Here is a 15,470-nt window from a genome sequence, read left to right on the forward strand (position 1 = left end):
TGCTAAGTGTTTTGCATGTTTAATTCTCCTCTCTGTTTTACACAACAGAGAATAAAACTGCGATTCTTACAACTGACCATGCTTCATCAGCAAAAGCCAGCAGTATCTTACACAGACATCTCCTCTGACACAAACCTACAGGTGGCAGGCTACATCAGTATGGGCCAGTCTGAGACAGGGCCAGCTACTAAGCTGTCCTGGAGCCTGCAGGGAGGAAAGTCCATACTGCAGAGCCAGGAGCAGGCGGTAAGTGGCTCTGCTGGAACCAACCAAGGGCCAGCCAAGCTGAGCAGGAGGTTTTTCAGATCGGAGACAAGGCCAGGGATGATGCTCCACAGAGGCAGGCTACTAGGAGGACAGGCACCTGGAAGCAGCACCGTGCCTTTTGCATGGCCCTGAGCATGATGCCAGGAGTGCCAAGCTGGCCCTGCACGCAGCCGGTGCTGGAGTGTCTGTCTCAGTGGCACAGCTTGCCATTTCCAAAACCTTGTGAGTTATTCTCAGCTTCCAGTATCACGCGGAGTACCTAATCTAGTTTCTTTCCCCTTCCTTATTCAGCACTAAAGGCACTTATTCTGCTGCAGGTGAGGACAAATGCAGTCAACATGCACAGTAAGAGCAGTGGGTTGATATCTATTAAAGCTACCACAACACACAGCTCAGAAAGGTGACAGGCTGTGCAGGCCTTAGGCAGCTTCCCACATCATGGGAAAGGCAGGAACCCAGAAAGCCAGGTTTTCTACCTACACCTGCATCCTGCTTCCCAGTACCTCCCAGGTTTCTATTGGGTTTAGTCACTTATTTAAAGGAATAACTAACTAAACTGGAGAGTTGCTTGCACATTATTTACAGATTCATGAAAGAAGAAAATTAAGAGATAAAATGGTGTTTAAGCAAGCTGCATTGTAAAAAAATCTATACTTTCAAAACTGAGCATCACAATCTGTGTGTGTATTTGGACAACAAAGAATGAGGAGACATATTCAGGAAGAATTACAGGTGCACTGCCCACGTCTGACCATCCAGTGTATTTCTTTAAAAAAACGAGATAAAGAATAGAGAAATTAGACTTCAATTAGGGTAATGAAGTCATGCGCTATTAATAGCTTTAATTTGAGGAACGTTAATGGTTAATAAGAAATTAAATAATATAACAGCATATTAAACATCTTTGTGGCTGATGCCAACTCATTTGTCAGGGGTTAAGGGATAATTATTTTTAATTATCTGTGGACAGACTAGGAGGTTTTGGCATATAACGCATGCAACCTGTTAAGACATTCCAATTTTTATAATCTTTAAGAATATATAAGAACGTAGCTGTGACAGTATCACACAGCCTGCTTCTGATCCCAAACGTGTCTCAAACTGACAAAATGACCATCTGACAGTCATTTTGTAAACAGAAAATTAAAAGCTACGAGCAGAGAACTCAGACATAGCAAACATCTTTATACTGAGTGGAGTGTGAAAGAAGTCTCTTAAGACACAGATACAGGTTTGCCTGCCAAAAAAAACTGTTTTGAGAAGGCACAGTTTTATCACTAGCATTCATCAAATCTCATTGTTAAAACTAAGCTCCGCCCTGAGAAGCAGCCTTTTAAAATATTCTTCCCAGCGATCACACCCTCTCATTTGAAATTAAAAGTTTATTTTCCCCTTCAGACACCTGCTGTCCTCTTCAAGCACTGTAATGTGACACTCGACATGCAGTCGAATAATTCTAATATAACATACACCAGATGTCATGACCACACTTCACTTTAACTTGAGAAAAATCAAAAAGAACAAAGTGTGAACTCAATTCAAGGTGTAAAGAAAAATCTCAAATTCCACGGGAACATATGAGACCTAAGAAGTGTCATTAAGTAGTATTATTTCCATTGTTTTTGAGTGCAACCCTGTTAAACAGCAACTCGGGCTCAGTCGGCTCTTCCATCTGAAATTACAGCGTATCATTTGCTCAAACAATTTCCATGATCATTTTTGTGAGCTTATTTCAAAGAGCCTCAATGTTACAGGAGCAAAGAAAGAGTCACCGACTGTCAAACTGCAGCTTAAAGTTATTCATCTTGTGCCATTTGAGCATTTGCCCTACAGCTTTTGACAAACATTCGTGTTGTTTTCTCACTTCATCAGTCTCCTCAAGTGAAATGGCAGGTGAAGTGCAAGTTAATTTAGAGCACAGTCCAACTGTTGTTTCAGACAAGAGAGGGAGCTGTGAGCCGAGGAGGAAGTTATATGTAGGGCACAGTGGGAACACTGCTAATAATGCAAAAGGTTAGTGAATGGTAGCTAATAATGTGAAAGGTCAGTGAAGAGTGGTTTGATTCTTTTTTGGCATATTTTGTTTATATTTTACTTTTAAAAAAAAATTATTTCTAACAGAATAAGCCCCAGGTAGTTAACACACACATTAATTAAATACTGTTGTACTGGCAAAACCTGCAGCAATGAGTGAAAAATTAAAATCGCATACACCTTACAGACAGGATCAGACAAATTCTGCTATTTCACCCCAAGCAGCACAAGTGAGACGTGCGTTCAAAAAGTCTTCAAGAGCAAGGAAAAATGCCCTTGTGGTTACAGTATGAGCTGCAATTCAGGAAGCCTGGTTTGAATTCCCAGCTCTCCAACAACTGCAAGCACTATCTCTTCCAAGCCATTTCATATTGGGCACCTCAGGCATCTTCATTTGGGCAGGGATGGGGAGAGAAAAGGAAGAAGTAGAGAAGAAAGTGAGCAAACAGCACTTTTCTAGCCAACTGATCTGCTACCAAGTAATACGTGCTTTATTCCAGTAATACACCACCACAGATCAGCAGTCAAGCAAGAACACAGAGCTGCAACTCTGCATTCGCCCCTATGCATCACTGCTCCCTAAGCCCAGAAGGCATGCGTTTTCAGTTGTTTGTCCTGAAAAAGTAGACAGAAGCATGCTTTTGCCACAGTTGGCCAAATAAGCAGGGCCCTTTAAGAGCACAGACTATGAGTGACAAAGCAAGCAAATCAGAACAGCAGATACTGCACAGCAAATTTTATCCGCACTTTATAGTGAATTTGAGCAAAGCAACAAACCCTCCTGAAAACTTGCTTGGGAGCAAGTTACTGCTCTCTTTGAATACTTGACTCCCAAAGACAATAAAATAAAGTTTACTGGTCTTATAACAAAACCCTCGAAGAAACATCCTGGAATTCAATTCACTCAAGCCAGTTCCTCCCTCATCCTGAAACCAGGCAGCATCTTAAAAAGAAACTCATGCCTACATCCCAGCCAGCTCCCGCGTCGCAGGTGGGCAACCACAACTCACCTACGGTCCTCAGATTTGGGGATGGGGTTGGTGCAGCGTTGGCTGTTATACTTGGCCACATATTCACATTGCTTGAAGGGGGCAGTCTTGTCCTCCAGAACGTGTCTGATACAGAAGGCGTAGCCGTTAAGTCGCCTCTGCTTGCACAGTTTGGGGCTATACGAGCACAAGGGCTTATTGTCAACCTCAGAGAAGTGTATGTGTTTGCCTTCATACATCACGTGACTCTATTCCTTGTGAACATCAGCTGAAAGAGCCAAAATATTAAGATAAATCACATCAGGAAAAAAAAAAATGCATTCAGTTCTAGATTGTGTATTTCAGTTTGATGCTAAAGAGAGACCCAAAACAATACCTGATTTTAAATCTTCTGTACCATATCAGTGTTAAGAGAGAGCCCCAAGGACACCACTATCCTGGAATGATGATGAATCAAGATGATGTGGATTGTCTAAGGAAAACATCAAAAAGGTCAAGGTCAGTCAGAATAAAATAGATAGGATCATACTGCTTAATAAGCGGCCAGATGTGGCCACTCAACCTGTGGTTCAGCTGGCATCCAATAAACCAAACCCACCAGCACAACAGCTTCCAACAAGCAGCCACAAAGCTCTGGAAACCATGAAAGGAAAAAATGTTGACTGTCACCACGTTTAAACCTGCTAAACAGAACTCCACTTGTATACTACAAAATGATCAGGGGCTACAAGTTGAAAAAGGTTAAGCAACAAATCAGATCTCCTGCTGTCAGGAATCAAGCTGAAAGCTGATGTGACATTAACTCATTTGATTGCAGAAAGGTTCTCCTTCAAGAATCTTTACTTACAAAAATGCTGGGGACTATCCTCACTCTAACAAATATTAATTTTCACAGGGAGCATAGGAAAGCCTTTTATCTTTGCAAGATGTCTTTATCACACCTGGTAAACAGACTGATGATCTTGTAGCTGCCTACACCTTTTGTAAGCAAAAGTTTCAGGTGAGTGCTGACATTAACGATGCCAGAGACTGTACTCCCAATGACCCCAAGAGGGCTGAAATGCCATTTCAGCAAAGCCCATCTTCTTCCCCACTCCCACAAACAGAATCCAACAGTGCTGCAAAATAACAAAGCCATGAAATCTTCCAGTACTTTTTCATCTCCAACCACTATGAAGTCTTTAGCAATCATTCTTCTTAAAACTCACATGTACAAAACCAAAGCTGCATCAAGAAAACACTAACAGTGCACACAACCTGCAGCTCCCTGCTGCGCTCAGCTCAGCCTGCCGAAAGCCACTGGTGCTTGGGCAGGCCATCCCGAACCACAGAGTGCATACGCAGTGTACTCAGTACTCAGTTTCAGGTGCTTCATACACCAAGCAAAGGAATGCACATAGAGGTGAGAGATGTGTGACAACTGCAGAGATTACCAACTCAACCAACTTACTTTGAGCGTGCCACACGGCAAGGAAAAGATGGCAAAGGAGGGAGGGGAGGCTCCAGCCTCTGCAAGGAAGATACTTCTGCCCTAGGGAAGCAGTTTCTCCCCGCTAAAGAGAAGCACCTTGACAGAAAGGACTCTCCTACGTTTTCTCTCCATGCACAGTCCCCTTTCCAGGCACACAGACCAGCAGCACTCTGGAGGCAGCCCTGACACTTTGCTTACAGTGAGAGCATGAGCACAGGCACCAAATCCATTTCCCTCTGCCTTCCCCTCAGTGAAGGGCAGCACAGGAAGGTGCACACTCCATATATCCAAAACTGATGGCTGAAGCGTGAGCCTTTGCAATGCATTCATCCTCAAAGCAACATTGTGAAAGGCAAGGAAATCCCATGGTGCTGTGCTTAAGTAGTAGCAAGGTGACCTGGGTGCAAGTCCCATGTGCTTGACAGACAGCCTCCTCCATTACTAGGGTAGCAAAAGTAATGAAGCGAGTCTAAACAAATTGCATCTCTTACACTGAATGAAGCTGACAAAGTCTTCTGCCCCAGAGTTTGCTGCTCTCCACAGTGAACCAAAGCTTGCCCTGGTGACAGTCTGGGCAGGATGAAGGACTGGACAGAGCACGCCCATCTTGCAAGGATGGGGTGACCCTCACGCTGCTTTTTCTTTCTGCCATGTTTACCACCACCTCTTAAGCTGCTGCTATCATGCTCTGCAGAGTTTCTTACTGACCGGTGACCTCCTTCTCCTTTGCACAATGCAGCCACATTTCTTGTCTGAAGGTTATCAAGCAGCAGAGCAAAGAGAGCTTTTCAGAGCAGTTCCAAAGTAAACAACACAAAACACGTATCTGGGCTCCTCGGTTAAGTTTTGGGGAGGAAAATGCTCTGCAGTTCCCAGCCACTGTAATCTTGGATTTATTCCTGTGCCCCATCTTATTTTTGGACTTAACTCATAATTAAGTCTTATTTTTGCACTTATATCTGTAACGTGACCACGTTGAGGCAGGCACAGCATTTACCATCTCACTTGTCTGAAAGATACAGCCCACAAGCACCATGCCGTATGAAGCACTGAAGCTGGGACAGCAGCAATAATCCTCAGGGAAACCCTTGAGCTCATACATGTATTTTGGGGTCTATATATACACTAAGAAAAGCTCACAGAAATGTAACCAAATTCAAAATCCTCCTAGGGACGGATCAGTGCAACTACAGTGTAATGAAAGTAAAAAAAGCTAATGCACCCGGCAGCCAGTGTTACACGGGGAAATTACAGCAACCCTTGCAAACCACGTGAGACAATACACGTCTGATGGGCAGACTGCTACACAGACCCTGGAAAGGCAGCAGTGCTGCATGGATATGCTGACAGACTCAACTCACACCAAGCCTACAAGGAGCCTTTTCTTTTTGTTCTCTGCCACATACAGGTGCTCAACAAGCACAGACACACAGACTGAGGGCTGTGGTTAGTGGGCATGGTGGGGTAAGCCAGGGTTGGACCAAGATGATCTTAGAGGTCTTTTCCATCCTTAGCAGTTCTATATATAAAACAAAGACTCCTTAATTTATCAATTCTGATTTCATCTGTTGTAGTGCTTTCTTTGAAGCAACATCGGAGTTGTTAGCAGAGCGTTTTGCTGCGACACAGAAAGTAGCACAGGCACAGCACAGGCACATGTCACTTAACTGAAGAGAACTGAAACCACGCTTAGCAAAACGGTGGGTGGGGAGAAAATATTTTTGTCCCACAGGATTCAGCAGAGATGACGGAAACATGGACTTCCCGTGGAAAATGAAATGCTCGAGCAGCTGTACCTTGCTGCACAACTATCAGGGTGCAAACCCTTTTGGAAGTTGTTTTGGGGTCCGCAATTATACTCCATATTGCAGCTGCAGAGAGGTTCAAAACAAACTCAATTTAAGCCAGCATGTCTTTAGACTGGCTCTAGCCACAACCCACAAATGAGAAACCAGAGGCTAGTATTGGAGAAACCCACATTTTCCTTAAACAACTGCTTCTAAGCACAACATTTTCAGAGTAAGAACAGAAGAACTCAGAAATCTGTCACTGCCAAATGACATAGGATATGACCAACGTTTTAAACATCCTAATGGCAGGGCATAAGTGACTACAGAACGGTCAAGTGACAAGTCACACAATGTTAGAACTAGGGGTGCCTGGGGAAGTTAGCATGAGATTGACTCAAAACACAGGAAAGAAGTACTTCTCTATTGCTGCTGCTCACAGGTAGTGAGCCACTGGAACTCACTGTCACACAGGCTGCTGGAGCAGGCAGCATCATCGAGTTCTGAAGGCAACAGAAAAGTTTATAGAGAGCGTGACCGCTGACACTAAAAGTGGGCAGTGATGTACCTGCTAGCACACCCAACTTAATAAACACAGATGCTGGAGGAACAAAAGAAGAAAACATTTAAAAGAAGTTGAGTTTTCATATTCTGCTCCAACTGCATCAGTTGTTCCCACTGTCCAAGACAGAACTGCGGGTTGGATCAACCCCTGAGCTTAACCAGGTGGGTCTTCCTACGTTCTTACAAGCTTGACACTAACATCTGTCATTTGGTAAGATGTTCATGTCTTACACCTGTGCAGATGACTGGAAGAAAATCTCCTCCTTCTGGTAAAAGCGCTGTCCAGGCATGCAAAGGGCAACAAACTGCGTCCCAGCAAGGCCTTCACATGAGGACAGGCAGGGCGCACAGCAAAGCCACACTGTGCCTAACATGTAGTTTGCAAAGTGGCTATGAAAAGACAAATGAGACTTAAATATACACGTGCACACACCTGCACAGCTGCCAGTGCCTGCTGCCAGGCATAGGAGGGAGCCAGCTCCCAGCCACTGTCAGTGCTCTCAAGCAGGCAAAACGGGCTCCCTCACAGCGCACGCTGGCTCCAAGACAGCATTACCTCTTCCAATACAGTTAAACGTTCCTTCAGAGAAGGCAGAAAACACCACCACAGCCAGTCTTGGGGAAATCTCTGTGAGATCGTACTGAGTACCAGCGTTGTGTCATACAGAAATTGGTACCCGGCATCGCCTGTGTTCTACAGAGAAGTTAATGGCCTGGCCGCTATTACTGAAGCCAAAGTACTGCAGCCCCAAATCCAATCAGCAACCCTGAGAAAACACCACACAGAAAACATCAGAACGTTTTAAACCATGGGGGTTAGACCCACCGTCAAATGTATGCTCAGAATTTGACATTCAACCTACGTGAGACCAAATTTAGGCAACGGAATCCCCAAATGCATTGTAAATTGCAAAGAAATTATTATATGTCAACAGTTAAAAGATGTATAATTAAGAGGACTGGGCTCAGAGGTTCACACATTGCATATGAATAAGATCTTTTTAATTGTGACTTTTAACTGTGTTCTTTGAATTCTTAATACCAGCACAGACTTCATGCTGTATAGTTTGGTGTGTTCACACCATCTCACAACAAGGTGCAATCGCCTACACGTGTCCAAAACCATCACCTTGGGGCCAGAAAGTAGAACTCCGATCTCCACAAACCTCAGATTTTCCACAAGCAGCATTAATAGCAGTTCTGCTGATTCCTTGATTTGACCAAGAGAGAAAAATTCCCTGTGCTCCCACCGCCTGATCCTTTTTGCTGAGACTGACAATAAACACGTGGATCTGAACATGCTTTTGGCAACCTGGAATTTAATCCACTCAAAGCGGAACAGAAGCCATAAGAGTCATTACAAAATGACACACATTTAAAACTACCTTACCATAAAATTGTCCAGTCAGTACTAGTAAAACCTGTATTATTAGAAAGAAGGCTACCCCCTCCTTGGAAGCTTTGAAGTCCAGGCTGGATGGGGCTTCGAGCAACATGGTCTAGTGGGAGGTGTCCCTGCCTATAGCAGGGGGTTGGAACTAGGTGATCTTAAGGGCCCCTTCCAACCCAAACCATTCTGGGACTCTGACTCCTTTTCTTCCCATTTCATATCTAGAGACAAGTATCTCTCTGAGAAGTACTCTGTTTTATCAAAAGAAGCTGTACCACATCTAATTGTGGTCACCATCGACACCACAGAGTTGTAGCTTCTGTCCCTGTTCTATGATTTAACCACAATTTTGGCTTACTTCTCAACGTAATGATGACGTCATACCAAACCAAGCCTGCTTCAAACCCAGAAAGAGTCCTATCGGTAGAAGCACCCAATTCAAGACAGAATACTGGGAGGTAACCAAGGTAAATAAAGTCAGCTACAGGAGTTCTCACTGGGAACAACTCTACTAACCAGTGCACAGTCTTAGCTCAAGAAAACCTGTGAAGAGCCCACACAAGTGACGAAGGCACTGCACACACATGCAAGAACTGGGACAAATCTACCCCCAAGATGCGGGCACTGAGCATGCGAGATCTTACTGCACACTTTTACTTCCCTGGAATCACATTTTGAACTACTTCCCACATGTGGAAATCTACCTAGGAAGACAGAAGCAGCAACACTGTCCTCATTCTGCCTTCTTAGAAGGCTCATTACTTCAACTCTGCAAAAAGGCCATATATATTGCATAAAGGTGTGCAACATATTAACAAGAAAGCAACTGCATGTTTTAAGCAACACTGATAACATGAATTACTCTTCATGATACAACAGACTAAATACCATAACTAAATTTGAGTATTACTGCTAATAATAACTGAATAACATACAGGCTTGTGAGAAGTTCCAGTCAACAACAGAAAAAGTAACTAAGGAGAGGGGAAAAAATACTTTATGTTCAAAACTGTGCAAGTTGCTGATTTTGTTTTCCTACACAAAATAAACTTCAGCAGGAATGGTAGAAACTTGGGTTTCAAGGAGAAAAGATGGTCAGTAGTAACATTTGTTACTGAAATTTGTAGCCAAGAGCACATTCCTATAAATTTCAGTGTAACATTTCCTAAACATGGCTATTCCTCCTCTGAGGCTCCAGACTGGTTCTCTATCTCAGAAGCCTTTTGAACAAGGATTGCTCTATCTGACCCAGTCCAAGGCCCCCGTCCTGCAATCACATCCACACAACACGATCCTCATGCTTGCACAGAAGCACACTTATTTCAACATGGCTATAAACAAGCCCAGGGATTGCCAGGGCCACAGGCTGCAGAAAGAAGGTCTTCAGACACAGCAATAAATGGGACATTTAAGGAATTGCAACATCACAAAAATGCAAACTAAAATGATATCTCAAAATATCTAAACCATGATCCAGAGAGAAAGCACAGAGTCAAATACAACACAATGTACCTAACATCTGTACTTGAGTTTTCAAAAAATAAAAATTAAAAAAAAAGAAGAAAAAACTAAGTCCAAGTCTTTTATTCATCAAAGTAGGAGCTAACCTGCACCTGCGTACGAGGTTAAATAAAACACTTCTGCCTTATTTTTAGTCCCGGTGGTGCATAGACAAACAACCTTATTTTCACACAATACAGGAACATCGTTCCTGCTTCAGTAGGAATACTCAGTAAGTAAAATAAAGCAGCAGAGCGCCTCACAGAGCCGCCTTTTAGCAGTTATAAGCAATCAAAGTTTCTATGTTGCTTTACAATAAATTTCTGCTTCCTGAGGATCTGCCATACTGCGAGAGCATGGTAGTACATGCAACTCTGTAGGACCAAGCCCTACATACAGCTCATTCATTCATCGTGAAAGTACTCAAACATCAAAATTACACCTACTAAGTAAATTTGGGGTTGCTTCTGTAGGCAATTTAGCTTTACAATTAATAAAATCTGTCTTATGCATGTATATAATACAAACAAATCACATACAAGGCTGAAGATGGTTGCAACAATGTCACTAGGCGGCAAGTGACAGCTACACAGGCAACACTGGTGCTGGGGTTTACCCATCCACAGCAGTACCCGGTTGGTACGATCTGAGAGTGAAACTGCTGGCACAAACGGTGCCCAGAGGACACAGGACACTCAGCAGGAAGGGAACGACGCGCTGTCCTAAATTTGCCACTTTTAACTATACCAATCCTCAAAAATTGAGAGCAGTTTAAAATAAACCCTCATATGTTGTTAAGTAACGAAGTCAGAACTAACTATAGATCTACATATTTTAATCAGATGGTGTAATATAAAGCTGTAAATTGTTGCTGTCATTCTCAAAACATATTCAAGGTTACTTGTACAAAGCAATTAGCCTTCTGAGCTAAAAGGCATTTTAAGGAACATTTGAACAAAAGTATGCATCTCCAGCATGAGAAACCGGACCTGGTTCACCTGTGCAGGGTGAAGCGTATTGGTTGGCTCTCCAGTGGGCTCACTTCACAACTACAGATGTTCCCTTCCCTGGAAAAAAGCATCCTTTTATTTCCCACTCCCAGCAGCAGTACCTCATGGGCAACCGATGCCCCTCACTTGTCCTACTGTGGCCCACACCATGCATGTCTCCACAGCTGGGGATGCGGGACAGAACCGGAGACCGTGTTCGAACCCCCCGGCTGGAACGGGGCCTGGAGGGGGGTCCCCTTCCCCGGCTGCAGGGTCAGGGCCACCACCCCAGCTCGGCGGTGCCAACCGGCCCCGAGCAGGGCTGGGGGCTCCGGGGCACGGCAGGCACCGCGGCCAGCCCAGGTGCGTGGCACGGCACAAGGGTGAGGCCTTTGCCCCCCGCCCAGACCCCTGGTTTTGGGGTAGGCCCGCCACGCGGGGGCAGCTTACGGGGAGCTCTACCGGCCTTCCCGCCAACCTCCACAAGAAACCCCCCGTTTCCACCCAAAAAGTTGGGAGGCGAAATAACCCGAGCGAGCAGACAAGGGCCGGAATGAGTGGGGGTGCAGCCGCGAAAAAGATCGGGGGCCAGGGGGGAGAGACCGCGGCCGTGTCCCGGGCGCCCCCGCCCCATCCCCGGGGCCGCCGAGGCGGGGCGGACAGCGGCAAAGAGTGGGGCGAGCGCCCTAAAAAACGCCGCGAAACTTTCCAGGCCGCGGTCCCGCGCGCCCCGCGGGACCGGCACCGCCTCCGCCGCGGCGGCCCCGGACCGGGCCGGGGGAAGGGGCGCCCCCACCCCCCGCACCGCTCGTTACAAGTCATTTCGGGAAATTAATGCCGCCCCCGGCACCCCCGATCCGCGTTCCCCCCCCACCCCCCCTCGCCCCGCCGCGGTGTGGGGGCTGGAAGCGGCCCCGCCGCCGCCGCCACCGCGCCCCGCCGCCTTCCCCCTGCCCGCGAGGCTCCGGCTCCGACGGGGCTCGGCCCGCTGTGGGCCCGGGGCCCAGCGCGGGGGGCCCGGTGGGGCGGGGAGCAGAGCGGGCAGGCCGCGCCGCGCTGAGGCCTAGCGCCCCCCCGCCCCCGTTCTCCCCCACCGCCCTTCACCTCCCGGGCAAAGGCTCCGCAGCGCCGCGCCCCGACCCTCCCGCTGAGCCCCGGCGACCGTCTCACCCCTCTTCGGGGCTCCTCTCGGCGCCCGAAAGCCGCGAAACCCCGCCGGCTCCCCTCACCCCCCGCCGCGGCCTACGCCGCCCCGGCCGATCCCCGGCCTCGCGTAGCCCGCCTCTCCGCCCGCCCTGCTCCCTTCGCGCCGCCTGCCGCGCTACGCGAGCCCGGGGATGCAGGCCGGGCCTGGCTTACCTTTCCAGCCGCTTTTTTTTTCTCCTCTCTCTCCTCTCCCCCCTTTCCCTCTGTTGGGCTGACAGATCAGAGTTTCCTCCCCGGTAGAGGGACTAGGAATGGGCTCGGGCTCTGTGCTGAGGAGCTGCTGCCCCCCTGGCTCTGAGGAGATCCTGCTTTTTGTGGGGAGGAAGCTTTGGGGGCTCTTTATTATTTTAAAACTACAAAGTGCTCAGAGGGTAGGTGATTATTAAGGGGAATCCCTGAATATATTCTCCAGCAAAGAAGGCAGGGCTGCTGGGGCTGCTCAAGAAGAGAGCCGGCAGCCTCCTACAGCACCACTACAGGCACCGAGAGGACATAACATCACAGAGCGGCTCCTCTGCCCTCCAAAACAACAACTTTCCTACCATCTTGGAGGTAGTAGAGGGAGAGAGGGAGGGGGAAAAAAGTACAGAAGGTTTTTATAAAGTGTCGATTTGGGGGAGGGAGCCGAATGGACAAAAGCAATTTTTTTTATTCGTGTATTTGACTTATTATTTTAAATAAAAATAAAATACAAAGGTATGCGACTGAAGAAATAATTTTATTTATATCAAGTTAAGATCAGTTTTCTGGGAGGAAAAAAAAAAAAAGAGGAGGTATGAAAAAAATGAATTTGGAATTTTTTTTTCTTTAAAAAAATAAGAATTTTTTTTTTAATAAGAATTTTTTAGAAACGTGGCAACTTTTTATTGTTTTGTAATAGTTCTAAAAATTAATGTGCAATTGTGAAAGTCAGCGTAACTTTTTTTGATGCTGCTACTGCCAGTAGAGCAACTGCGATTGATGCAGAATAGTTTGGCAGAACTGTATCATTACATCCTCTCTCTGAAGGCATTGTAAGTAAAACTGAATGTACAGGTAAGAAAAGAAAAGTTTTGTTTTTTTTTTTTTTAATTTATATATATATAAATATTAATGTATCTATGTAGTAGGAAGGCTTATAGAAAAGCCATGGGAGATTTAATGTGAGTGGAACCTATGGTAGATACCTGAAAAATTCTGCTAATCTGTCATAAATTCAGCACTGTCTGTCCCTCAGGAGGGGATGTGAAAAATAAAGCTCATAGAGGAAATCTGGAGGTAACAGTTAAGTTTTTCTTAATATTTTCAAAGCATATTGCAACTTCCGAAAAATCTGTTTGTGTTCTTCCTAAGCTGCTGTTTTCATGTGGGGGCTTTGTTTCTGATGTTTATGAATACAATTATTCCTGATTCTTGCTTGTGAAGTTGAGAAATGCTGTTAACTTATGCTACAGTACCCTGTAACACAGGATGGTCATTGTGTTTTTCCTTCTTTCAGATGCTTTTATGAGATTGTTAAACATAGATAAAATGCTGTCGAAACGATGTGAGATTTTACTGTGTCCATAGGTGAGGACGCTGATCATTGCATTGAGCAGACCTATCGTAATGTTTGCAGTAAGGTTAAATGCAGCCCAGCACAGGGAACTGCAGAAATGCCTATGTATTCCTCCTGGAGAAAGAGGAAATAATTAGGAGACTAATCAGCTATACATGGAAAAATACGTTTACATTTTTTTTGTTGTAAAAAATTATTCAGGTGGTGTAGCTAATTGAGCTGCAATCAGACTGAAGTCATATGAATGAGGGTATTGGGTTGTTTAGTGTGTTACTGCACCCTCCCTCTCCTCTGCCAAATCTGGAATACGTTGAGTCTTACCTCTCTTACTGTAATTTTTTACTTAAATGTATGTTTTCTAAATACAGGTATATTCCTTCATTCCCTTCTGAAAATACACTCTGTCAGTAGCCTGGCGAGCATAGTTTGTATGTTCATCATGGCTTTTTCATGTAGATAAATTAGTTTGAATTAAAGTTTAATTAAAAGTCAGTTGGTCTTTGCGTCAAACTGCGTATTTTTTGTTTGGCTGGATTTTTTTTAAATGATGGTTATTCTAATTAGCATGCTTTAACAATGCAGCGCTGCATTCCGTGGAGTTACTGCAAAGGTGTTTTTTGTATCAGATTATTAATCCATTAAGTGTATTATTCAGCTCTGACATTAGGAAAATAATAATAATAATAATCAAATGCATTGCTCCTGTTTCACATTTGGAAAAATTGTATAAAAGTAATGGCATAATTAGGGTACTTTGTAATCTTACCAGTTATTATTGTGTCATTTGAAGCATGAAATATAATGATTATTTTGCAGGATATTTAAATAAAAATACTTTTATATTCTGCATCTAAAACTCACGGCAGGAATGACAGCGATTACAAACGTTGATCATAATTGGGATGATTTAAAAAAAAGCACTTTTTGAAATATTACGAATAAATGCTCTGCTGTGGCAATGGATTCAGAACTGAAAAACTGAAACAGATGCAGAACAAGCTAATATTTCCTGCTGGCCTAGATAAGTAATGGACCAAATTCTCAGACCAGTTTTCAGATGCTTGCAGGCCTGGTTAATAATTCAGGGGTGTTTGAGAAATTGCTCCATACTCACTTGCATAAAACTCCAAAGTTGTCAGAGTTTTGCTGTAGTGCAGTATTTAAGTCCCTACACCAGGTGATTTCTTGTCTCTATGTGTACAAGAATTGCCACTTACAACTGGAAGTCAGTAGGTTAGTGTGATTCAAATGTAATTCAGGTTATTTCTTTTCATCGCACTACTGAAAAATTGTTATAGAGAAGGAGGCGTAATGCCAACAGCTGATCTGCACCGAGTCTGTCTGTGGGGCTCTGGAGAATACCCATGCAGCAAGATGAGGGGTGTCATAGCGCTTTTAGAAATGGGATGCAGATGATACAACTTGTTAGAGAAAAGGCTGTGAAAGGAAGCACTTGAGAAGCCAAGTACAGAAACAATGCTAAACCCTTTCTTTGGCTTATGTGCTTGACTTCACAGATACTGACTTTAATCGGATTACTTGCATGCCTAATGGTACCAAGGAACGGGGTTTAGTGGGCAGTGCTGGGGGGCTGCATGATCCTAGAGGTCTTTTTCAGCCTTTATGATTCTATGATTAAACATGTATCACAGCAGCATGAGAAGTTTTGGTGACATCCTGAGATCAGTTTGACCTGCAAAACCAGAAGCTAAAGAGAAACGTTTTGAATCTAGTTT

General features: G+C 44.8%; 1 protein-coding gene across 6 annotated transcripts in view; it reads right to left on the reverse strand.

The window, feature by feature from the left end:
• INO80D (INO80 complex subunit D) overlaps nt 1-12,728 on the reverse strand; it is a 35,024-nt gene extending 22,296 nt beyond the window's left edge. For 2 of the 6 annotated variants that reach the window (XM_042874449.1, XM_042874448.1), the window contains exons 1-3: nt 10,992-11,575; nt 3,667-3,762; nt 3,312-3,558 (exon numbers count right to left, since the gene is read on the reverse strand). In XM_042874449.1, coding sequence (XP_042730383.1) covers nt 3,312-3,529 — 218 coding nt within the window. In that variant the 5' untranslated portion in view covers nt 3,530-3,558; nt 3,667-3,762; nt 10,992-11,575. Of the gene's footprint in view, nt 1-2,481; nt 2,690-3,311; nt 3,559-3,666; nt 3,763-3,888; nt 3,910-10,991; nt 11,576-12,350 lie in introns of those variants that run through there. The other 4 variants (XM_042874451.1, XM_042874450.1, XM_042874452.1 and 1 more) reach the window with 4 other exon arrangements.
• Nucleotides 12,729-15,470: the final 2,742 nt, after the last annotated feature.

The sequence above is a fragment of the Lagopus leucura genome, unplaced genomic scaffold (assembly GCF_019238085.1).
Source record: "Lagopus leucura isolate 7727_CA_CO unplaced genomic scaffold, USGS_WTPT01 Super-Scaffold_100012, whole genome shotgun sequence".
NCBI classification, from domain to species: Eukaryota; Metazoa; Chordata; class Aves; order Galliformes; family Phasianidae; genus Lagopus; species Lagopus leucura.